The 25,192-nt window shown below is 41.4% G+C and overlaps 1 protein-coding gene across 10 annotated transcripts in view; it reads right to left on the minus strand.

Moving 5' to 3' along the window:
* Positions 1-4,348: 4,348 nt before the first annotated feature.
* Positions 4,349-25,192, minus strand: part of LOC6043488 — a 304,631-nt gene continuing 283,787 nt past the window's right edge. For 6 of the 10 annotated variants that reach the window (XM_038265172.1, XM_038265179.1, XM_038265171.1 and 3 more), the window contains 8 exons: positions 19,826-19,979; positions 19,361-19,761; positions 18,964-19,293; positions 18,628-18,892; positions 17,097-17,354; positions 14,265-15,966; positions 6,359-6,693; positions 4,349-6,072 (listed from right to left, as the gene is read on the minus strand). In XM_038265172.1, the coding sequence (XP_038121100.1) occupies positions 5,149-6,072; positions 6,359-6,693; positions 14,265-15,966; positions 17,097-17,354; positions 18,628-18,892; positions 18,964-19,293; positions 19,361-19,761; positions 19,826-19,979 (4,369 nt within the window). In that variant the 3' untranslated portion in view covers positions 4,349-5,148. The remainder of the gene's footprint in view (positions 6,073-6,358; positions 6,694-14,264; positions 15,967-17,096; positions 17,355-18,627; positions 18,893-18,963; positions 19,294-19,360; positions 19,762-19,825; positions 19,980-25,192) is intronic. The other 4 variants (XM_038265177.1, XM_038265175.1, XM_038265173.1 and 1 more) reach the window with 3 other exon arrangements.

Raw genomic sequence — 25,192 nt, forward strand, 5'->3', positions numbered from 1 at the left:
GGTTTGTGTTTATTTCATATATAGTTATAATAATACTGGCACAATTAATACAACTCGTTCAGTATTCACTAGAGTTTATAAACTTTGTTATAAAACTAACAAGAGTAGTAAGTTTAAAAATCGAGTAGGATGAAAAGGGGTTTTTGTAACTCGGTATTTTTCTTAGATTCACTTTGTGCTACAATATGTGATGTTTAATGAACGTGACTGTAGGAGGAATGACTTAAAACTTAAGGATTGGTAACGACCAATCAAATCTGAAATAAAGTAAAGCAACTGAAACCAGAAAGGAACATGGCGACCACTCAAACTTCATTTATGATTTATTTTTATTCAATGGAAACTGATTTGTTCATTTTAAATTAAAAATTTACAATCACATTTATATTACGTTGAAGAAAATGTGTTCGGTTAATTTTAACAAACAACACAGTAATCTCAATTTTTTTTTGGGCAAGCGGAAGCAGCCCAAGCGGTAACCGGCATGGTTCGCTTCGTGCTTTCCATAGCAAATCTGGTGACCGCTGTTTTAACAACCTTCCTGAAGACGTTTGAAGAGAAGCGAACCGGTGAGCTCGTTCTTTTTATGAGACAACCATTCTTTCATATATTCTGACATACACACACATCATTCAAGACAACCACGCCAAATTATTACTATAAAGGAGCGGCCGTAGCTGACTGGTTACGTTGTTCGCTTTGTAAGCGAATGGTCATGGGTTCGATTCCATCTGCTCCCAACGAGAAAGTTTAGGAAATATAAATTGAAGCTCTGAACATGAACGAAAAATCAAAATTACTCGAATCGGGGTTCGATCCGCCGTCCTTTGGATAGTTAAGCAAAAATGCAAAACACTAAGCCATCACGGCTTGGTGAGCTACAATTTGGAATTAAGAACACTGTTACCACTGAAACTATATACGCACTGGGTCTTTGTCCATTTGACAAAGGTTCAGAAGTTCTAAATAACGTTTGAAACCGATTGATGCAAACGTTCTTTAGGGCGGGGCTTGTCGATTCAAGCTGAGGTACCTCGCGCACAGCTAGCCTGCGTAGAAACAACACCATCCAAATGCCCATGCGAGTTATTTGCATGTATAGAATGTAGATCTAAAAATAGAGAAGTGCGGTGCTTCGGTGGACGCGCAGTCCTGTTTTTTCGTGATAATTTTTGTCTCTTTTGTGTCGCCCTTTGTGTGCATGAGGTGATTGGGCATAATAATTGAATAATGCCATCAGAAGTGCGGTGCTTCGGTGGACGCGCAGTCCTGTTTTTTGTGATAATTTTTGTCTCTTTTGTGTCGCCCTTTGTGTGCATGAGGTGATTGGGCATAATAATTGAATAATGCCATCAGAAGTGCGGTGCTTCGGTGGACGCGCAGTCCTGTTTTTTCGTGATAATTTTTGTCTCTTTTGTGTCGCTCTTTGTGTGCATGGGGTGATTGGTTTTATGTGAGTAGGTTTTATGTGATTAGGTTTTATTTTTTATGTTATTTTCTTTCTCTCCATTTCCTCAGTTTGATTTGCGATGCCTTTCCGTCGGGTCGTGTTTTTTTTCGCGTTCGTCGTCGGTGTGTTTTTTGTTTTTTTTTCGCGTGCGTGTATGTGTGTAAAAGTGCGGCTGGTTCTGGTTGTCATCGATGACAATTGAGCCAGTCTTATTTGCGATGCCTTTCGGTCGGGTCGCAGGGTTTTTCGCGTTCGTCGTCGGTGTGCAATAACAACAAAACCTTATCATACCATTTCAGCTCGATAAACATCGTAACTCGTCGTTCGCTTCGTTAATCAGTACCCCACTAAACATGAATCATGTAAAACTCGTAAAAACATCTCAATTAAAAAGTCAGACTGTTAAATTCTTCATCATTTAATTACAAATAATTTTGGTTCTATCTTTCCACAGCCGGCTGTCTAAGATAAATCCATTTCAATTAAAAGTTAACAGCCGATAAACGGGAAATGACTCATCCGCAGCATCCGATTGCTTGCCTTGAGATTAAAACATAATACCTTTCAACAAACACTATGATTTTGGGTCGCATCATCATCTTCTATGGTGAATCCTGACCAAACACCCTATCCTACTAACAAATTTTCAGGTTCCTGGCGCTTGTGGGGTGTAAGCACAGAGTAAATCAGCTGCCCTAGTAGCAACCTGCGCTAACTAACATTCCCGTCCCTTAAAATCGAGATCTACAAACTGACATGGCGGGCGCCGTTGGTGGCCAATGACTGTTACCTATTCGCAACTGATCTAGCTTTAGCAATCATGGTGTTTTATCTTTTCAGCGCATTCATACATGCTGTTGATAAGGGAAACACCACTAGATCGTCGAAGCATATAATCAGTAGTGCTGAAAGGATATTACGGTTCTGTTCAGCAACGGAGGGGCAACCATGGGTGATCTCTCATGCTCATGCTCATGCTCATGTATAGAATGTAGATCTAAAAATACATGGAAACGACTCAATTTGTAAGAAGCGACCACGTGGTCCCGTTTGATTGGTTGCACACACACAACACAGTAATCTCAAATTTCTTAATTATTGTGCCCAGTCTTGACTTCAAATGGTTTTTTCTAGATTATAATAATATCAAAAATATGTTTACTGAAGAGGTAAACAAAATCCACAAAAGTTTCATTTTTGAATATTGAAAATCGGCTAGTTTCCAAGATATCGTCACTTATAAAATGTAGTCTAAATAGGGTACACTTGAACCATTCTCCCAGAATTTCCGAAAGAGAATTTATTTGATATTTATTTGGCTAAACCTTTGTGGGGGCCTTCCCTATGACTAGTTGCCTCTTGCTGAGCAAATATTCGTATGACCTTTTTACAAACAAATCAAATCAAATTATTCGCTCTACAGCATTGCCTTGGCGTTCTCGATTACAAGATTCCTACTCGAAACTTGGTGTTTGAAGGCTTGATTGTTGAGACAATGGAATACCCGATTCGAGTGGTAGTTTGACAGTTCGCTCCATAAGAAATACATTGCTTACTACCAATCGCGTCGGGTACTCCATTGCAAACCTCTTTTTACAAATTAACTTCCATCCACCCCGGGATTCAAACTGACGACTGATTGTTATTCCAACTGCCTACCAGCAACTTCACCTAGGGAGACGACTCCTACACCTGGACTGAGCTATCGACCTAACCTCTAGGTTAGACCGGGGCCAACATTTATTCCCTGTCCGACGGAAGGCGTGGTCAGACAAATCTCGTCTCAAAATTTACCACCGGGACCTTCTGGGATCGAACTCAGGCCGACTGGGTGAGAGGCAACCACGCTTACCCCTACAACACGGTTCCCCAAATTTACAGTTTACAAATTTCAGTTTCCGTTCAAAATGCTTTTGACCTGCACATTTAAAATCATTCACAAAATATACCATGGTTTGCTGAACCAAATTTTTATGTGTTTCTTTTTTTATAAACATGAAACATTCGTGAAATTTTCCGATCTTATTTTCATTTTTTTAAATCAAGACTAACATATCGAAAGGGTGATGTTTGGCCCTTTTAAAAAGTTAGTCTTGATTTAAAAAAATAAAAATAGTATTTTAGAAAATAGAAATTTCACGAATGTTTTAATTTTTAACATTGAAAATCGAAAATAAAAGTTTGGCTGGCTATATCTTGAAAACGGCGATATGATTGCGAAAAAAAACTTTTTGATTTTAGTTGATTGCACTTAAATTTCCATTGAAAATGTGAACTCGTACAAAGGGTCATTGTACTAAGAAAAAATAAGCTTTATCGTTGTGAATAATAATATCATAAATGTAAGGACCCACACCCAATCGTATGTAATCATTTGTGTATTTACCACAGACAAACAGACGTAAATCAATTTCTTATTCCAAAAATTAGCATTCAACGGCTTATTTGAATTATTGAAAAATCACCGCGGCAATTTTAAACTCACTACCACTCACCATTCACTCACTCTATCAAACACTTAAAGCGATGCACACGTTCTAAACTAGGTGGCTCTAGTGAGAAGCGACCGATGGATGTTTAATAAAAATGTTCAATGATTTACGTCAGTTTATCTGTGAACTTACTACAGTGCCATTCCGTTTTTGGCAACACGACTTTTCGACACATTTTATGTTGTCGAAAATGACTGATGATGAGTGAGACTAACTTCATTTTTCCAACCAACCTTAAACTTTAGACAAAAATGAAAAAAAAAAACAACTTGAAAAAATTAGGCAGATATTTGGTAAAAAAACCGTGTTGCTGTATTTCTAAAAATGTTATCGGTTTTTATTTTAAAACACAAGTCGAGTGGTCACCCTGCACCTTACCAAAAATAATAACAAATAACATGAGATAAAAACGACAGGGAAATTGCACCACTTCATGATGATACTGAACTTGTCTTAAGTTAATTCAACCGATCAACGCAATCGGAGGGAAGAACCAACCGGATCTGGACGGGATGTAATGCTTCGCTAGGTGTTTAGATTTTAAAATTCCTTACCGCACAGACGGTATTGTTTCTGTTTGCTATAGTTTCTACATCGTATAGTTAGGTTAGCGCTCAGCTGTTATTATGTTTTTAATTTTTCTTAAAACGTCGGTACTTGGAACTTTAACTCGTCTTGTTCACGCCACTACACGAACTGAAAATAAGTAACAACGCTCTCTCTTTCTTTTTCTCTGGTCGTAATATGAAAAGCATTCTCTCTTACTCTCTCTTTTTGATGTAACAATGTAACTAAACGCGCGATCTTAATTTATATTCATTTTTTTTAATGTGTGTGTGTGTGCAAAACGTGCGATAAAATCTCTGTTTTTTGGTATTTTATCTGTTGTTGTTGTTGCAACAAAATTTCTACCGTATTCACGCTATAGTTTGGACTATTCCCTAAATGTTTCGTAGGCTGCTCTCAACTCAATCAATAGAATCTATCAATCTGTTAAGGGGCTTGTGATGTGGGGTCTATAAACTAGCTCAACTTGTGTCTACCTCTGTCAACTCGTTTGTTTTGTTTTTGTTTGCTTACATAATAGTGCGTTCTTTTTATACTTTTTTGTTTGGTTCTGGTTTCGGATTACCGCTTGTTCCACTCGATGATGATCACGTTGGTGATACTGGTGAACATGCACACGTCACATCTGAGCCTTAATTCTCAGAGACGATCTTTGTCCCGGTCGAAGCTCATGGCCTTGAAGATGGAACCTCGGCGTCGTTGCTGCTGCTGCTGGCTTGGCCCTGCTGCCGAGCTCATGCTGGCCATCCGTCGCAGGTTGTGCTGGTCCAGACTGGCTGCGCGGGGTCTCCTCAGCACCTCCAGTTCGGCCCCGCTGCCGTCGGTGTCCGTTTCGCTGCGTTTTCGGCGTCGCCGCAGCAGCCCGTCGTGCTCGTCCACGTCACTCGGGAAGTCCGTGCTGACACTTTCGCGCTTCTTCAGTTCTGCCGCAAGCATGCGAACCTCCCAGTCGTTGTGGTTCATCTGCTCTTCTTCCTCTTCCGCCTCCTCTTCCTCCTCCTCGTCGACATCGAAGTCATCGACGTAAAAGTCATCGTCACTGCTCCGACTGCCCCGGTTCTGGACCAGTTTGCCCGACTCGCTGGCGAACTCGTCATCCTCCTCCTCTTCAACCTCCTCCTCCACTCCCAGCTCCCCTGTTTCCTCCTCCTCACCTTCCTCTTCCCCTCCCTCCTCTTCGTAGTTGTTGTCGGAATGATCCGAGCTGGAACTCTTCTCGATGTTGACGATCACGCTGTCCGAGATGATGTTCCCCGTGAGTTCCGATATCACAATGTCCCGGTACGGACTGCGTATCCGGTCAACGGCGGGTGAGGAAGACGCACGGCGTGGAGGAACCGGAGGTGGAACCGCCGCGGCAACGGCGACGGGCGGAGAGTCCCGTCGGTCGAAGCTGTCCTGGTCGGTGCTTTCGTCCCAGCCCGGCGGTGGCGGTCGATTTCGGAGGGGCCGATGGCGGGGCGAGCTGCGAGGTTTCCGGTTGCGAACGACCTTGGGCGCGCGGGGTGCGTCCGAATCGGAGTGGGGCGACGAGGCGAAGATGGTGTCGAGGGAGTCACCGCGCTGGAAGAGTGGAAACAAGTTGTAGCGTAAAGGGGGTACATAGCATTCACAACCAAAAAAATATGTATCTATCCTTAGAAAGCTAGAACCTGTCAAAATGACACTAAGAAGCACAGAGTGCGCAAACTGCGAGGTCAACCACACGTCGAATTATCGCGGCTATGCAGCACATAATACTGCCTTGGTAGACTAATTCTGTGTATGGTTTTCGTTCATGGCACACATGAACAACGGATAATTTGAAGAGATACAAACTATCAAAAATAGCAAATAAACTCAAACTCACCATAAACGGGAGCTCGTCGGACGACCGCGAGGTACCACTGCCGGAGGATCCCTGCCGTTGCTGCTGCTGCTGCTGGAACACCAGCACATCTTCGTCCTCGTTCCCGTCGTCGTCGTACGCCCTCAGTGCCACCAGCTGCTGATCCTGCTGCTCCCGCTCCATCTCCAGGATGCGGTGCTGCAGCTTTGATATGATGTCGTCCCGCTTCTTCACCTCCAGCTCAAGGTTGAAGAACTTGTCCTGGAACTTGACCTGTATCTCCTTCATATGCGTCTGGATGACCTGCTTGATGCCGAGCAGGACCTCGCCGAAGAACTCCTGCTCCTCGAGGGAACCTTCAGTTTTGACGGAAGGGGGAGGGTGAATGGTGGAAAAAGAGCAAAATATAGAGTAGAAGCGGAAAGGGGCGGGAAGAGAAAGATTTCGATTAGAGCGCGTTACTTTTGAGAACACGTCGTCTTTAGAACTCGTTGACCGATTGTGTCGATTGCTCCTCAGTTCTTACATCCGAAATACACAACGTGTGTGTGCGGCGACAACATCAACAACTCTAACCATCAATGTCTACAACATTGAACATTCGGTAGCGCTACGTAATTCCGGCTTAGCCCAACGTCCTGGTTACAGTGGAACCGCGATGGTTTGGACGAAGCCATACAATCGGGGTGCTGCTGTAGGCGGAAAAGGTTCGATTTCGTTACTGATGAAGTGTGCCAATCAACAAATCGTTCCGAATTAATTTTTCAACTGTACAGCGGGGGTTGAAAGGGATCTCCGGTGATGTGCTTTGGGATACGTGTGTGTGTGTGTGTGAGAGTGGGTTGCTTCGGAAGTTGTAGGCGTGTTACGGTCCGAGATTAGGCCGATAAGGCGGAGAAAGGTGAGTCTGTCAGTTTGCGTGTGGGTGAGAGTGTGTGTATTTGTGTGGAAAGGGGATGATTGATGAACCGTTCGTTAGCATGCAAATATTGACCAGATTGGGCGCGCAGAGTAAAGAGAAAGCTAGATTTGCTACACATCGAGCACGCAGATTCAGAACTTGAACTAACGGTGGACGGGATGATGTTGCCAGTTTTGCCTACTCGAGTGCTGGCAACGCTTCAGGATATTCGACTTTGATGGAACAATAAATTGCGTATTGAGAAGAGACTGTATCAGCCACGGTCCCAACTCTGCTGCAGGCTAGCAGGTATCATCGCTGAGTCTGTTTACCGTTCGTATTATAACCAGGGTCCTCTAACAATGCGAACGGAGCACAACCTACATTGTATACTCTTGTTGGAGGCTCTAATACCCAGAAGCTGCTCGATGCCACAGCCAGCAAACGGCAGAGATTAGATTGATTAGTTCACCGGGAGGAGGATACAGCTTGTCGTCGTTCGATGGGTTTGGGATCCGGTTGATTGCTACCGTTGGGACCTGGAGAACGGATCCAGGCAATTATTTGCTGGTCACACCACATCGTGTGGGTAGGTGTTGGTCAAACAATCAAAGGGTTTAAACTGCAATTAGGATGAGTGATTGGTGACGTTGATAGTCTTGCTTGGTACACAGTTCAGTACAGTTTCTCTTCCGGTTCTTAGAATGAAATGATGCTTGTAAATTCAGATTATACTAGATTATCGTTTGGCAAACAACTCGTAATGGGTAATCACTTTGATTCACGTACACTTGAACACGAATGACCTCAGCTCAGTTTCAAGTTTTAAAAATGAATTAAATAAATAAATGTTTTTTTCATTTTTTCAAAACTCTCAATTTTGTTTAAAAATTTCGGAAAAAGAGACGTAGAATTTTCCAAATAATATAGTTCTTGTAATGTTTTAAGCTTTTTGTTATACTTTTTCGCGTTATTTTTATTTCGAATATTTATACATAGGGGAAAGTGGGGTAAGTGTAACAAGCTAAGAAAATTCTCGTTATAACCCATTAAAAACGTTAAAAAATCTGTCGGATTTTTTAGAATCATCTTATTCCAGGTCTTGACTGAGACTTTGACAGAACAAGTTTTTCAAAAATCCTGTTTTTTAATGTAAAAAATTGATTTTAAAATTTTTGATTTTTCGTACGTTCTACTCAACTAGTGGGGCAAGACGAACAACCCGTTGGGGCAAGAGGAACAATGCATGAAACAACATGCTAATTTACTAAAAATTAAACTGTTATCACTTAGATACATCAGATTAGAATGTATTTGAAACGTTTCTTACATTTTTAGATTAAATAATAATATTTTACTAAAAATTTGATCGTTTTTACGAAACAAAATTATTACTTGGATGAAAAAAAAAGAAATTTTCATAATATCACAATATTTTGTATGGACAATTTTTTTAACAATTGTTTATCAGTTTATAAGTAGGTTTATGTATTTATTTCGCAATAAAATATGTTGTTGCAGCAAGTAGTAATTTTTTCCATACTAAAAATCTATATGACTATCCAATAAAACTAACCAAAAGATAAATCATGCTTAATACTAGGTGCAAGTCATTGGCAGAAACACTACTGATCTAGGAAAAATAGCATTTTGATAAAATCGACGCCAACATTTCAAAAAGCATCATGTACAAACTATGCGTTTTGAGAAAAACGCATTTGAATGTTGAGCATCCATTTTCAATTCCTATTTTAATATAAATGCAAAATAAGATGTTCTAATAATAACAAACGATGCTAAACGTTGCTTTCATTGATACTTGACCATCCAAATTCAATAAAACATTATTTCCGTCGTTTTATTTAAGAAAAACAAACATAACTTCTTTTGAAATCACCAACGTCTATATAACCCTGCTGTCATAGAGTTATCTACGTGCGCATGTATTGCGTGTTTGTACACGAAGGGTTTTTAGGTTAAAATTTGTACCCGCCAGCAAAAACAAATGGTAAGCTAGTGTGCGTGAGATCGGGCTTAGATAGCTCTATTGAGGGGGACTCTTTGTTATGATTCGTTTTTCTTCGCCGAATGTACATGGCGCTTTGTTCATGATGCTTTTTTTTCGTCACGAGGTTTATGTAGTCTTTTGTTTGACAGGTTGACAGGGCTATATCGAGAAATTAAAAGTGAGAGTGTGTGCGTGCAACATGGAGTTAAACTTTTCAAAGTGCTATGGTAATCTTCACAGCAACTTCACAGAAAGTTTAACTCCATGTTGCACACACTCTCACTTTTAATTTCTCGATAAACAGGGACTGCTGATGGCAGAGATTTTGTTTATGTTACGTTATTTAAAATCATGATTAAACAGACTTTACTGAAGTAACTTTTGCTCATTTTTGGTGGAGAGGTAGCTTATTAGGAGTACATTTAGAATATGCAATAACCCAGAAAGTGTCAAAATGTACATGATGCCTTTTGAAATGTTACCGTCGAAATGAGCCTTAAAACGAACACAAAGCCTTATTTTGTAATTTCCAAATATTATAATAAAACAAAGGTTTTGAAAAAGACCTCATTTAATCTTATGCCCCGTGGCGTTTACGTCGTTTTGGCGGTTATGTGGTAGTAGAATCAGCTAATTGCATTGCTAGCAACAATTCCTCATACTGGAAATAATCAAAATTGTAAAAATCACGGCCGTACGACCGATTGTTCCTCTTGCCCCATATGGTCGTCTTGCCCCACCTTCCCCTACAGCAATTCCCACGAAAACAGCATGATTCGAAAAAAAAGTTCTCCGATCGGGCTCAAAAATTTTCTGGGGGATCCTTGGCCGATATAATTAGACCCGTATTTTTTTGTTTGGCCATTAGGGTGATCTACGCCGTGTTAGGGTGGTCCGAAAAATGGCAATTTTCGTCGATTTTCACAAAAACCACTTTTTTCAAAAAATCATATCTCCGCGCCATTTCATCCGATTTTAGCTGTCTTAGATGCAAAAGAAAGGTGATTAGTTTGACTTTTAGGAAAAATGATAAGAAGTTTCAAAAATCTAGCTTAACATTTGAAAAGGTCGTATGAAAACTTAATATGCTGTTTTGAAGGTCTCAGGACCAAAGAGCCTATGTCTGAAAATATTTTTATCGGATTCCTCGGAAAATTTCACATAACATAAAAAAATGGTGAAGTTATGTTTTCGATACTCTGAGATACGATTTTTTGAAAATAAAAACTGAGTTTTTCGACGCGCCACGCGCAAAAATGGGAAAATGACGAAAACGGGAAAAATTGACTTTTTTCACTAAAACGGCGATATCTTAAAAATTTTAGCAATGACCTATACATGTTAGGGCACCAAAATTTTCGTAATTGAAATACGCAAGTTATGTTTTATGAATGGTCTGATAACTTCTTTTGTAAAAAAAATCAGTTAAATTCAGGTGTTCCACAATTGTAGGAGGCTTGGAGACTTTGAGGCAGTGTTTTGCTGCTATGAATGAGATGCAGTTTTTTTTTGTTTTAAAAGAACTACTATAACTAGTGAAATAGCAAGATGTCCAAATATATGTCCTAGAAATAGTAGGATCGACAGAATAGATACATTTGGCATTGCTATTGTGGGTCTCGTGGCGCAGGGGTAGCGGCTTCGGCTGCCGATCCCGATGATGCTATGAGACGCGGGTTCGATTCCCGCCTTATCCACTGAGCTTCTATCGGATGGTGAAGTAAAACGTCGGTCCCGGTTTCTCCTGTCTCGTCAGAGGCGCTGGAGCAGAAATCCCACGTTAGAGGAAGGCCATGCCCCGGGGGGCGTAGTGCCAATAGTTTCGTTTTTTTTTTTTACATTATCACAAAAGTCTAGCAAAACATTGTAATAGGGCCGAAGCCGAAGTGTAAACATAGAGTCTATCCTGCTCGTTCCTAAAGTAAACGTCAACTGACGTGAGCAGGATAGACTCTTTGTTTACACCTCGGCTTCGGCTCTATTACAATGTTTTGCAAGAAGTGTTACGAATTTGTGGGTGTTTCGAATATGAGCAACTCTCTACGAAATCGGCCGATTTCGACCATTTTTATTGTTTGTATTTTTTTATTTGACTCAAACTTTGTGGGGGCCTTCCCTATGACCAAATATGCTTTTTTGCGTCATTGGTTCACCCATACAAGTCTTCATACAATTTTGGCTGCTGTCCATACAAAAATGGTATGTAAATATTCAAACAGCTGTAACTTTTGAGTGAATTTTCTGATCAATTTGGTGTCTTCGGCAAAGTTGTAGGTATTGAGGAGGACTTTTGAGAAAAAAATAGGTGCACGGAAAAAAAATTTTTGGAGATTTTTTTATCAACTTTTTTTTCACTAAAACTCAAATTTCCAAAATACGTATTTTTTGATTTTCGAGATTTTTTGATATGTTTTAGGGGACAAAAATCCGCAACTTTTGAGCTACAGAGAAACATGGTCAAAAAATCTGCCGCCGAGTTATGAATTTTTGAAAAAAATTGTGATTTTTGGAAAAAATCGAAGTTTTATGAAAAAACAAGTTCGACATTACTTTTTAATGCAAAATTTAATTTGCAATCGGAAAGTACTTTACAGATTTTTTGATAAAGGGCTCTGTTTTCAAGATATAGCCACCGAAAGTTTGATTTTAGCGAAATATTTGCAGTTTCCAATTTTTAAAAATAGTGACCATGAGTGACCATTTCTAAAAATATTTTTTTTGATAAGTTCAGAATTTTGCTATAAAATTGTCTAAGAGACATTGAAGATTGGACCTCGGGTTGCTGAGATAGAGCCGCTTTAAGAAAAAGAAACACGAAAATTGAAGTTTTCTAAATCTCACCAAAACAACCCACCTTTTTCTAATGACGATATCTCAGCAATTAATGGTCCGATTTTCAATGTTAATATATGAAACATTCGTGAAATTTTCCGATCTTTTCGAAAAAAATAATTTTTAAATCAAGACTAACATTTTAAAAGGGCCAAATATTGAATATTACGCCCATTTAAAATGCTAGTCTTGATTTAAAAAATTTCAAAATATTTTTTTCGAAAAGATCGGAAAATTTCACGAATGTTTCATGTATTAACATTGAAATTAACGGACCATTAATTGCTGAGATAACGTCATTAGAAAATGGTGGGCTGATTGGGTGGGCTTAGAAAACTTCAATTTTCGTGTTTCTTTTTCTTTAAGCCGCTGTATTTCAGCAACCAGAGGTCCAATCTTCAATGTCTCTTGGACAATTTTATAGCAAATTTTCTGAACTTTTTTTTATTTTTAGAAATGGTCACTCATGGTCACTATTTTTAAAAATTGGAAACTGCAAATATTTCGCTAAAATCAAACTTTCGGTGGCTATATCTTGAAAACGGAGCCCTTTATCAAAAAATCTGTAAAGTACTTTTCGATTGCAAATTCAATTTTGTATTAAAAGGTAATGTCAAACTTGTTTTTGCATAAAACATCGATTTTTTCCAAAAATCACAATTTTTAAAAAAAATCATAACTCGGCGGCAGATTTTTTGACCATGTTTCTCTATGGCTCAAAAGTTGCGGATTTTTGTCCCCTAAAACATATCAAAAATCTCGAAAATCAAAAAATACGTATTTTGGGAAATTGAGTTTAAGTGAAAAAAAAGTTGATAAAAAAATCTCCAAATTGTTTTTTTCCGTGTACCTATTTTTTTCTCAAAAGTCCTCAACAATACCTACAACTTTGCCAAAGACACCAAATTGGTCAGAAAATTCACTCAAAAGTTACAGCTGCTTAAATATTTACATACCATTTTTGTATGGACAGCTGCCAAAATTGTATGGAGACTTGTATGGGTGAACCAATGACGCAAAAAAGCATATTTGGTCATAGGGAAGGCCCCCACAAAGTTTGAGCCAAATCAAAAATACAAATAAAAACCATTTCCGGTTTTGGTAGAGAATTGCTCATATGTGGGATGACTGGGACCCCAAAAGAAACTGAACAATTGCTGTGTTTGAAAAACGATTTTGTTATTACACCCTAGTGGACCATCAGGCTAGCGAGTAATCGATTGCTGCATGAGGGGAAAGAGTGAAGATCGTGCATGCGTTAGCATTATGAAACGCTGTTAATTTATCGATTCCACGATCCAATCCGTCGTCACACTGTAGTGACAATGTGCACTGTCGGCCATGTTTGTTATTTGAGAAACTTGTTGAACATCAACCAATCACAAAAACATTTCGACATCGTCGTGTTATCTTGTCGTACCCGCAATTTCGACGTTCCGAGAAAACGCGTTTTAATGTTTGACCTTGAATAAACAAAAACGAAAGCACGCAATGTAAACAATAACAAATACGTTTTGTTTGGCTGATCATTATGCGCATTGTCCCAAAGTTTGGTTGAAGTTGGTTGCTGAAGTCCCGAGTTATAATCACAAAATTTAAATTTAATGGTTACGGTAGTCTAACTTGCACGAGCGTCAAACGCGTTCTGACCTGGAATCCCTTTGGCCAGTTGTCAAACTTACATCAATTTTCAGTGAGTGGCAAGATAGCACGACAAGATTGAAACTACTTTCATATGTAAAGTGACAAAAATGCACGGAGTTTTATCGGATTTCGGTGAATATCTGGTGATCTGTGAAGGTCAAAAAGGCGAGGCATTGTGAGCTTCACAAAATGGCGTTCTAAACTCAATTTGGCCCAAAATGCGCGTACGACAAGCTAGCACGACGGCGACGATTTACAGTATTACAGTTCATACTTAATGCCGAACAAACCTGCAAATTAAACGTAAATATACGAATAATACTCTAGCGATCGCGATAGCACGTGTGATCAAATCAACCGTGCGTGAATGTTCTGTGTGTGAGTAGCTGTGTATTTTGTGAGTGAAACGAAAGCTAATCCAAAAGAATTCTACTACTGAGAACAAGCGATGATCGTGTGCGTGTGTTTGTCATGGGATTTAGAAGCGGTTTTTTTTCTGGCGCAAGCGCGGCATCGACGAACCCGTGCCCGCACGTACGTACCTTTGATGATCTTCCGCTGGCCGCCGAACGCCGACAGTGACGACCCTTTGGACGGTGAATCGTCCGCGATCGAGAGGTCTCCGTTGGCGTGGAACACCGCGTCCGGTTCGTAGTACCCGTTGTTGCTGACGACGGCAAGGGCTTGGTGCGATGTCACGGAGGTGTCACACGTGGTGGGTGGCGTCGGCGGCGCGAGCGGAAGTTGCGAGGTCGCGGTGAACTGGATGTTCTCGGCTACCGTGGAGAGCGAACTTTCCTCGCTCGTCGTGTTGGTGGCCGTGTTTGTCGTGGTGGTCGTGGCACTCGCGATCACGGTGGTAGTGGTGGTGGTCGTGGTACTTTGTGCGCTAGGAATGGGAAAAAGAGTGCTGTCTTCAATAGACTCACGTACATGAACACTTGCGGGAGGACTAGAGAGTGTGTTTCTATTGAAGGTAACGCTCTTCGCGAACTTGCTGTGTCTAGCAACGTACCCTTCCACCGTTTGGGCTCGCATCAGCTTCTTCAGCTCCCGGTTCGGCATGATGCCTTGCCGTTGGTCCAGGGCGACCTTGTCCTCGGAGAGCTTCTTGAGGATCGATTTGAGCTGGCGCCGTTCGGGCGTTTCGTTCGACTCGGGACTGAGCGGGGTACTTCCGACGAAGGAGCCACCGCTGTCTGTTCGGTGGTGCTGGTGTGTTACGGGAGAGGCACTCTTGGAGTGGGAGCACGCTATGCCGGAACCTTCGCTTTTGCTGCGTGACAGCTGATCGATCGGTTCGTAGCCGGCGTTACTGCTGTTGGAATCGGTACAATCTAGACTAAGGCTACGGGTTTGCATGGCCGATTCGAGTTCGGCCAGCTTTTGGCGTTCGTTCAGTATCTTGAGGCGCTTCACAAACGGCAGTCCGCTGTACTCGGGCGACAGGTCGTCAACGGACACGTAACTTTTGTAATCCTTCGGTTCGCTGGTCAATTGGATCGGCTTCGGTTTCTGTTTCATGCGAACGCGGGCCGGCGGTGGTGGAGGTTGCTTCTTGCTCGTCATCACTTCACTGTCGCTCGTGCAGACCTTGTCGACGAACGTACTTTGGCTGAACACTTTTCGCGGTGGTTGAAATACGGACCCGCTGGCCGTGGTCGTTGGGGGCGCGGAAGAGATCGGAGGAGGTGTGGTGGACACCAGCGAGGATAGGTTCAAATCCGCCGGGATGGAGGTTTTGTGGCGGCTCTTTTTCGACTGCTCCAGGATCGGCGAGTCCTCGTTGAAGCTGTTGTTCAAGCTGGTGTAACTCCCACCCACGCTTACCACCGTGGCCAGCTTCAGCTTGGACCACGGCTTCAACTGATGATCATCGCCGCCTCGTTGCAAGTGCCCTAGCGATCGGATCTTGTCCTTTAGCGATTGCGCCGCCGATGGCTTGGCAGGTTTCGTTGGCACGCTCGTCAGCAGGTGCTGGCTCATGTCGGTGGTTTCGGCGATGGTCGCTGGAGCCGCAGCAGCCACCGCCGCACGGGACTCCGCTTTGGACTCTTGCCGTTGCATGCTCTTGATGCGATCCTTGAACGATACCCGCATCGAGCTTTTCCCGTGGTGAGCCGCGGCGCTGGTGTTCAGGATCGGGCTTGGTGGACTGGCCTTCACCTGGATGGGAGACGTCGGACTCAGGCTCTGAATCAGCGACGGTGAGCTGGATGTTGTCTGATTTGAAGCTACCTGGAGCTAGAGAGATAGAGGGAAGAGAAAGAGGGGACATACGAGAGAAACTATGTTAGGGATGAACTCGTAAATATGTTGTGATATTTCGTAAAGAATTCGTTAATATTCTTATAGTAGGTATTGCTAGTTCGCTCAGCTGGAGTGCTCTAGGTCAGTGAGTTGAGTATACTTGGCTTGGTATATTAGTAGTACACATTTACAGCAGTCATGGTAAGGCATTCGAACCGGGATGAGAGATGGCTAGTTTGGTATGAACAAGGCGGATTATATATGGGTGAGACGACAGTCGGACAGTAGAGAGTACGAGACATTGAGGAAGTTCATTCACAAAGAGATAGAGACAACGTGTTTTGAAGGCAAACATGCGCTTTTAAGAGGAGGCATCACTAATGTACGGCACGATGGTCCTAGAGTTCCCTCCCTTTATCAACAGTTTAGCTTAAATGTATTTCCATGTTCGAGGAGAGTGTTCACAAAAAATCAGTGTCTCAATCAAGACTCACAGTTTTGCATGCAACATTTGCTTCTTCTTTTCCTTGGTCGATCGAATGCTAGATAGTGAGCGAGTGAGCAACTCTCTTTTTCTCTACCGTATCCCTTGTAATGCTCCAAATGGATTGCTCTCATAGATCAAAACAACGAAGACAAGATAAATGAGAGTTTCTCTCTTGCTCACTGTCTTTTCTCGTTGAGAGAGAGGCAATGTTTTTTTTTTCTTATGGAGAAACTGTCACGTTATTCGTTGCTCATGCTCGATGAATTCAAAATCAAAGGTTGAAAGTTGAAGTTTGCAAAGTTCTTGTTGGTGCAGTTTCTAAGAAATATATTCAAATAGTGGTAGAATCCAATGCTGGTGGAACATTCCAAGTGAAGAGGTGTCATGCAAAGAGAGTATGAGTTGGCGATAGTTGGCACTTCGAGGAGATTAGACGAAAACCGAAAGACGCTCATCTCTCTGTCACGCAGATTGAGACTCGCAAAGTGATCCTGACCTCTGTTCCAGCGCTTCCAGAGCACCCATCACTGTTGTCGAAAACATTTCGAGAGAGAGAGAGACACACGACCCCACGACCCAAAACCGACCACCGACCCCCCGTGTCGAGAGAACCTTCCGTGCTTCGGCCGTGATTTACCTTCGATTGCGCGTCCCGGGCCTGGCGGTCCTCTTTGGCCTTGAGCATCCGGAGCCGCTGCATCAGTGGCAGCCCGGCCCCGATCACTTCCGGTTCCGGCTCTTCCTGTATCGATTCCTGCGGTGATATGGCAGATGTTACGTGAGTATTTGGCGGTGGCGGTGAGATTATTTGTGCGGTGGTGGTGCTTGCGGAGGCCACGTGGCCCATGGCGGTGGCACCCGCGGATGACGCCTTTGCGGCACGCTCTTCACGATCCTAGGTTTTTTGGGTTTGTTGTTTTGTTTTTGGGGGTTTTGAAATTTCATGTTTTTTTGTTCCCAGCGGCACCGGACCGGTTAATTTTTACGTTTCGTATTATACATGGTGTTTAGAGGTTCGGACATTGATTTTTTTTGGTGGTGGTGGTGGTTATGGTGGTTATTTGTGGGGTACACGTGCAGTTTACACACACATAGAAATAAAGGAAAAGAGAAAAGAAAGAAAAATGCTCTAATATCTAGTAAAGACTATTCGGTATATACAGTTTAAAGGATTTACACATTGATCATAAGTGTCATGGAATGCGGTGAGCTTTGGCGTGTTCGAAAGTGTGAGTTTGTTGTGATAGTGTGAAACACGGTGGGGTTCTAGCCTATGAACTCTGTACAGTATCTCTCGGTAATTGATTTGAAAGTGGTTGTGTTGAAGTGGTGACATTTTTATTAGTAACTAGGATCTAACGACTGACAGCTGTCAAAAGCACAAAACCACGTGCACTGAAATCGAACAATGGGATTGAAATGACATCATTAATTTGACAACTGTTTTTGACGTTTGAGGTTTTTTAAACTCGTCATTTGATAGCTTGTGTGCAATATATTTATATTAGATAAGGGAGATAAGGTAAGGCGGGATTTCCCAGCTGTCAAAATGTTTTCTTGTATGGACAATTGTCCACGTGGTTTATGGATGGTCCCAAACCACGTTACCTCATTGTTGGTTGGCATTGTAATTGAAACTGTGACAGTTTAATGCAAATCAACTTAAAGGCAACGTTGAGCACTAGCGTTCTTGAATGTCACCATCTTCTTGAGTTGTGTCATAGGCTGAAGGAATAGTTCAGCGAAAAGCAGGTAAGCTACGATTATTCGAAGGATTCTCGGGGTATAGAGTACGGTTTTGTCGCACAACAATATAGCACCATGAGGTTGTGTGTTCACAAACAGCTGCTGGGATGACTGTAGCCTACGGTATGGGGGATCTCTTGGTCGGCGTGCCTCACGTGATAAGCTCAATGTAAGTTAACATTGAGGTAACGTTACGCCCGTTTCAAGCGAAGCACGCCGATTAAAGGGTCTATTGTGTGTAAGCAGGTACGGTATAGTAATTGGTCTAAGCTAACACTTGACTTTGGGGGTCAAACTGGTTGGACTTGGTGTGTTGTGATGTGAGTCCTGTGGTTCGTGTCGGATGAGGATGATGTGCGAGATTCTGTTTCAGGGTGTACACTTCAGGTTAGTGAAGCGTTCTTCTTTCGACTGTAACTGACTTGTTTCTCCTTGAGGAGCCGCAGCCGCTGCAGCAGTGGAAGCCCCGCGCCGATCGGACTCGGCACCTTGTCGTGGTCCCGGCCGCCGCCCTCGTCCTCGGTGTGCACCTCGTCCGACTTGACCCGGGGCATCCGGCGCAGCATGGTTTTGGGAGTTTTGCTGCTGGCACTGCCACCGCTGCCCCCACTCGTGTTGCCACCGCCGCCGCCACCGTGCAGCGGTTGCATCTCGATCGATTCGTTACTACGTCTAGTTGTTCCCGTCCTGAAAGCCCCGGACATCCGTCTGGTATTAGTAGAGATTCTTAGCGTTAGGGGGTGACGACGACGACCTACCTTGATTTGCGCAGCGCATTCTTAAATCCCTTAACATCACTTCTAAGCTTATCTACGATACGTTTTGAGGCACTATTATCACTACTATCACCTTGGTTATTGTTGTTATTGTTGTTGGTTACGTTTGAGCTATGTTCAACGCCGTGTTCCTTCGCGGCGTGTTTGCTGGCGTGCTTCTTGTTCACGCAGCGCACCTCCATCAGTCTTTTGCGTCCCAGCGTTTGGAGGATCTCTTGTGCTTCCGGGTAGTCCTTCATCGCCGTCAGGACGTCCTCGCGGGACAGCGAGAACAGCTCCGAGTAGCCGACCGACCGCACGTCGGCCGTCCGTCTGCAAAGAGAAAAAAATCACTTGGATCATGCGAACCTCCCCGCTCCAACGCAGCTGCCCAACTCACTTGTTCAACCCGTCCAGGTTGAGGATGCCGATTTCGCCGAAAAAATCGCCCGCCTTCATCGTGGTCAGCACCTTGCCCGTCTCGCTCAGCACCTCCAGGATGCCGTCGGCGATGATGAACATCTCGCGGGCCACCTCGCCCTTCCGGCAGATCGAATCGCCGGGCGTAAAGATGTACGCCTTCATCTTGAGCACCAGATCGTGCAGAAACTCCGGCTGACACTCCTGGAAGATCGTGACCTTCTTGAGCACGCTCAGGTTCACGTGCAGCGCCAGCTCCGTCTTGAGCTTGTCCGGCAGCAGACCGAGCGCCGTGTTGATGTCCCCGCCACCCTGTATCCGGCCCCGGGACCAGCTGTAGTCGTACCACCGCAGCACGCGCCGCTTCATCCCGCCGGGCACCTGGGGGAAGGTATAAAGGTATCGAAGTGTGACTGCGAGAAGTTCCATGAAGGGCCGAACCCACCTTGTGGTGCCGCATGTACGTTTTGGCGCCGTCCAGCAGCCGCTCAAACTCGAGCCGGTTCGCGTTCCGGTTTGTGATCACGTTGCCGACCTGGCCGACGATGGTCGCGAAGATGAACACGCCGATCAGGTAGCTGACGATCGTGAACACGTACCTTGAGGGGAGTTTTTGAAAAGTTTTGGTTATTGTGGGATTCCTAAGCAAGGCAGTTGAACATCCCTCGAGCAACGGAGTAAATCAAAGTTTTCGAATATAATGGCGTAGTCAGAGTGCTGATTTCAAACAGAGTCGGAAATGGCTTCTTCTGGAGGCTTTATCGATATCTTGGATATATTTTCATTTAAACAAATCTTTTGTTTTCACAGGTTGTGCTAAAAGGGTTGTCGTTCATCGAAATGTAAATTGTTTTTATTTTATTTTAGAGAGCCTGTACAGAGTAGGATGTTACGAAATGGGTCATTTTTGCGGACATTTCAGGGCATGATCCCCAAGGTGTACTGAGCGCAAATCCCAAATATGAGCTTGGTTGGTTGCGGACTTGGCGCTTCGACTTTGAAGTTTAAATGGGATTTAACCCGTAAAATTGGTGCGTTTTGTTTTTTTCAAGTTTTGAGCCCCTTAACGGTTTTCGCATTTTTCAAAAAACCTCATAAGTTTATGATTTTATGTAAATAATAACAAGCCATAGTTTTACTCTGAGTGCTGAATAGTGGTTCGCAAAACGGCCTCAATTTTGAACTGTCAAAGTTGAACCAATTTACTGTTCGCCGCAAGTAGAGAGTATTGTTATCGATCTTTAAATTTTTTTTTCAAGAATGATTTTTTGGCTTTTGAGGATCTGAAGTTGAAGTCAAGAAATCTTTAAAAAGTTGAAGGCGAGATCGTCATTTTTTATAATTATGAATTGAAGTTGTTTATGGAGTCGACGCGGTTGTATCCACCCAGAAGCTGTCTTAATCTCGATTTGATTTCGTTTGAAAACCTACGACACAAACAATTTTCCAGCAAAAAATATCAAAAACTGACCAAAATTAAACACTGATTATAAAACAGCTCATTTATCAGTAAGAAAAAAAGTCATACTTGTGCTTGAACAGCTTCCTTACTCAGCAATTCCATTTGAAAAGAGCTTAAACCAAAAAAAAGTTCTCCGACCGGGCTCAAAAATTTTCTGGGGGTTTTGTTTGGCCATTAGGGTGACCTACATCGTGCTAGGGTGGTTCGAAAAATGGCAATTTTCGTAATTTTTCGCAAAAACAACTTTTTTCAAAAAATCATATCTCCGCGTCATTTCATCCGATTTTAGCTGTCTTAGATGCAAAAGAAAGGTGACTAAAGTTGCGTATTTTAATTATGAAAATTTTGGTACCCTAACATGTATAGGTCATCGCTGAAATTTTTAAGTTATCGCAGTTTTAGTGAAAAAAGTTGACTTTTTGCCGATTTCGGTATTTTCCTGTTTTTGCGCGTGGCGAGTCGAAAAACTCAGTTTTTATTTTCAAAAAATCATCTATCGGAAACGTACGGTTCGACATCGCCAATTTTTTGATATGTCAAGTGAAATTTTCCGAGGAAACCGATAAAAATATTTTCAGACGTAGGCTCTTTGGTCCAGACACGGTCAAAACGCCATTTAAAATTTTCATACGACTTTTTCAAATGTTAAGCTAGATTTTTTAACTTTCTTACTATTTTTCTCTAATAGCCAAGATCCATAATTGACCTAGAATGTAGAAATCCAACAAACGCTCTGACAATGGACCTTAAAAGCGGATCTTCAAACGAACATCTCAGTCACAATGTTTTAAACCCAGTCACTGATCGTTTGTAAGAAATCTGAATGTAATCAGAATGTGCCCCACCGAGATTTCGTTTGGTTTGACCCCATGTCCAGAGAAGATGTTAAAACCCGTTTCTATTAGTAACTTGTAACGGGTACATCATTAAGGTTCTGGAGCCGTGTGCTGACCTTAATGCTGGAGATATTGAGCGATGGGGATGGATTGGTTAACTGGTTTTATCAACGTTAAATCTTTTTGCACTTGATCGGGACTTATAAAATGCAATGCAGTTTTCCGGATTTCTGCCGCATTGCTCAATCAGGTTGGTTTTACAATCAGGTCAGGTTGTTGGTTTTGAACTCTGTAATTGTAGTTCAGCAGGTAAGTCCAGAAGAAGCTTTTTTCTAGTCTCACCGAGATCATTCGAAAGTTGTTGGTCTCTGTTGTGTACATTAGAATGACACAAAAAAATGAAAATTTTGAATGAAATTATGTGAATCTCATGACTTAATTCCTAGTATTCGTCAGATTTAAAAGAAACCTCCGCTTTAACATAATCATTCTTGTTAAAAAAAAAAATCAAATAGCTTGATCTGGTATTCCTATTTTCAACCACTTGAACGTTCATCGTACCCGTCTTATTGAAGGCTGTCCTACGAAACCGAAAATCATCTCCCGCTCTCTAAAGCTAATGCTTTCTGCAAACGGTTCCCGCGCGGATCACCCGTGCGTACGAGAGCCGCCGCGAAAAGCAAATACAATCAGCAACAAGGACGACGACTTCGGGGAAAGCCCAGTGAGTACGCGCGCGCCTTAAGTTATGCTACGATGCTTTTTTGTCTCTCTCCTATTCAAGGGGCTAACCTCACACCCTCTCTAGGGGGAAGCTTTCGTCATGTTTAGGGTGGAGGAACCTAGTTTTGTCTGCTTGATAAATTTCAAATTCAATACTTTTTTTAATGCTAAACATGTATCAAAACGTTTCAAAATTCCAAGATTAACTCAATGATGAAAATAGGTCCCACCACCCTAACACATGTAGCATGCCGGAACGCGCATCATCAGCAGAAAAGCACACGATTATGTGCGTGTGTACTTGTGTGGGGGGAACACAAGCGCCCTAATGTCTGTTTACCGCATTACATTCGAAAACTTTGATTTATTTGCCAGGATGAGTGAATTTGCTGTTTATTTTTATTTCTTCTTTTGGGGGTGGGAATACGTTGAGCCAGGGCAGTGAGGAAAGACTCGATTTTGATTTCATTCGTTTTACATTTGTATTCTTCTTTTAAACCATTTGGAGTGCTCAAAGGTACTTTAAAGTAAGAATATTGATAAATTAAAAGTTAATTGAATTTTAAAATCGCTTCTTGAAAACTCCAACATTAAGCAGCTCTTGTTGACCTGTTCCAAATTGAAATAATGTGTAAAGCCTTAACGGAAAATTATTGCCAATTTAGTACACGTGTATGATGGGGTGGTCAGTAAGTGAAATTCTCTATAAATTTTTCTGAATATATTCCTGTGATGCCATTTTTTGTTTTTGTTTTTATTACATTTGGAAATTTAATTTCTGTAACTTTTTTTTACAGAAATTACCTTAAATGTCCTTATCATGGCTTTTTTCAAAAAATAAAAACATTTGCTTTGAAGTAATAGGCCACCTGAGTATTGAAAAAAATCCAGATGTGCACCTTAAAAGTGTTTAAAAGCATTGAGGCATGGGCTAGACATTTCCAAACTTAATGCATTTCAAATAATTGGCTATGTAATTAAAAACATTTTTTAACAATTTTAGTAAGGAATCATCAAACAAATTTACAAAATTTAATTGAAATTTTGACCACATGAAGTCAATGGCCAATGCAAATTTTATCTTAAATTTTTGTTCCCTCAAAAATCTTGCGGAAAAGTAAGTGTTTGCTGAAAATGTAAATTTTCATTTAAAAATACTTGTAAACAGTTATAAAAATTATGCAGTTTCGTCAAGTGAAGGCTTTTAACCTTTTAACAATTGTTTTAAGAAAGACAAAAACTTTAAATAAAATTTGTACTAGCTTAAAGTCGTTGCACATATAATTTTAAAAGATGATATCATCCTCTTTCAAAAATTTTGGCTCAAAAAATTGTGGGGTTCCTTTTTCAAAACGTCTCTAAAGTAACAGAGCAATTAATTGAAAAAATAATTCAGAGTCGCAAATGAGCAATTCCAGCTCAAAACACTGTTTTGAAAACAGGAATTTTTTTGGTACTTTTTTCTCGACCCTCTCCGATTTAAATGAAACTTTGTAGACATGTTAACCTACGCTTATATAAGCCATTTTTGTGTATATGGTGCCAGATTCACTCGATCATGACATTTGAGAAGGGCGTAATTGTTTTAAATATTTTTGTATTTCGTAATTTAAATATTGCTGTATCTTGAAGCCGTTGCATCGTATCAAAAAGTGGTCAAAGACAAACTTGTAGGAAATTTGACGGGCTTTCCGAAAAAATAAGTCTAAAAGTAAAATTTGAAGGTGGGCCCACGATTTTTTTTTCGTTCAAATTTTTTGTGAAAATAGCCAAAGATGTTACAAAAAGACTCACGAAAAATGCAGGATGGAGCAACTCACCTAAAAAAATACAAAACTCATTAAGTGAAACTGTTTTTTTCAAAAGTGCTCTAAACATCAAAATTTTCAAAAACCGAACACGAGCTTATATCTGTAAGCCCATACATCCAATTGAAATGTGGTCATAGACAAACTTATGGGAAATCGGACGAGCTTTCTGGTAAGAATATTTTCGAGACTGAAAAATCAAGTGTGTCATATAGAAACTGCCAAAATCCATTAAAAACCTATTTTTTCAACATTTTTTTTTAAAACCGCTGTAACTTCACAAGGATTGGATTTAGGACACTGGTCAATATGGAGACTTTTATGTAGAATTGTCTGGAGAATCGACTTTCGTGTTCGGTTTTTGAAAATTTTGATGTTTAGAGCACTTTTGAAAAAAAAAACAGTTGCACTAAATGATTTTTGTATTTTTTAGGTGAATTGCTCCATCTTGCATTTATCGTAAGTCTTTTTGTTACATCTTAGGCTATTTTCACAAAAAATTGAACGAAATAAAATCGTGGGCTCACCTTCAAATTTGACTTTTAAACTAAAAAAAAGCTCATTAAAGTGGAGTGTTGTTTTCTTTCAGTGTTTTTTTTCGGAAAGCCCGTCAAATTTCCTACAAGTTTGACCACTTTTTGATACGATGCAATGGCTTCAAGATACAGGAATATTTAAATTACGAAATACAAAAATATTTAAAACACTTACGCCTTTCTCAAATGTCATTATCGAGTGTAACTGGCACCATATACACAAAAATGGCTTATATAAGCGTAGGATATCATGTCTACAAAGTTTCATTGAAATCGGAGAGGGTCGGATACAACCGATTCCTTATTTGACATGGAATTGCTCAAATAGTTTTTTTTTCTTCCAAAAGTTGCTTGTAACTTAAATTTTTTAAGGGGAGCCTTGACTTTGACCAGAGTATCAGGACATAAACTTTCTAGAATATTTGCATCGTCTTAACTTAAAAATAA

The sequence above is a fragment of the Culex quinquefasciatus genome, chromosome 3, assembly GCF_015732765.1.
Source record: "Culex quinquefasciatus strain JHB chromosome 3, VPISU_Cqui_1.0_pri_paternal, whole genome shotgun sequence".
NCBI classification, from domain to species: domain Eukaryota; kingdom Metazoa; phylum Arthropoda; class Insecta; order Diptera; family Culicidae; genus Culex; species Culex quinquefasciatus.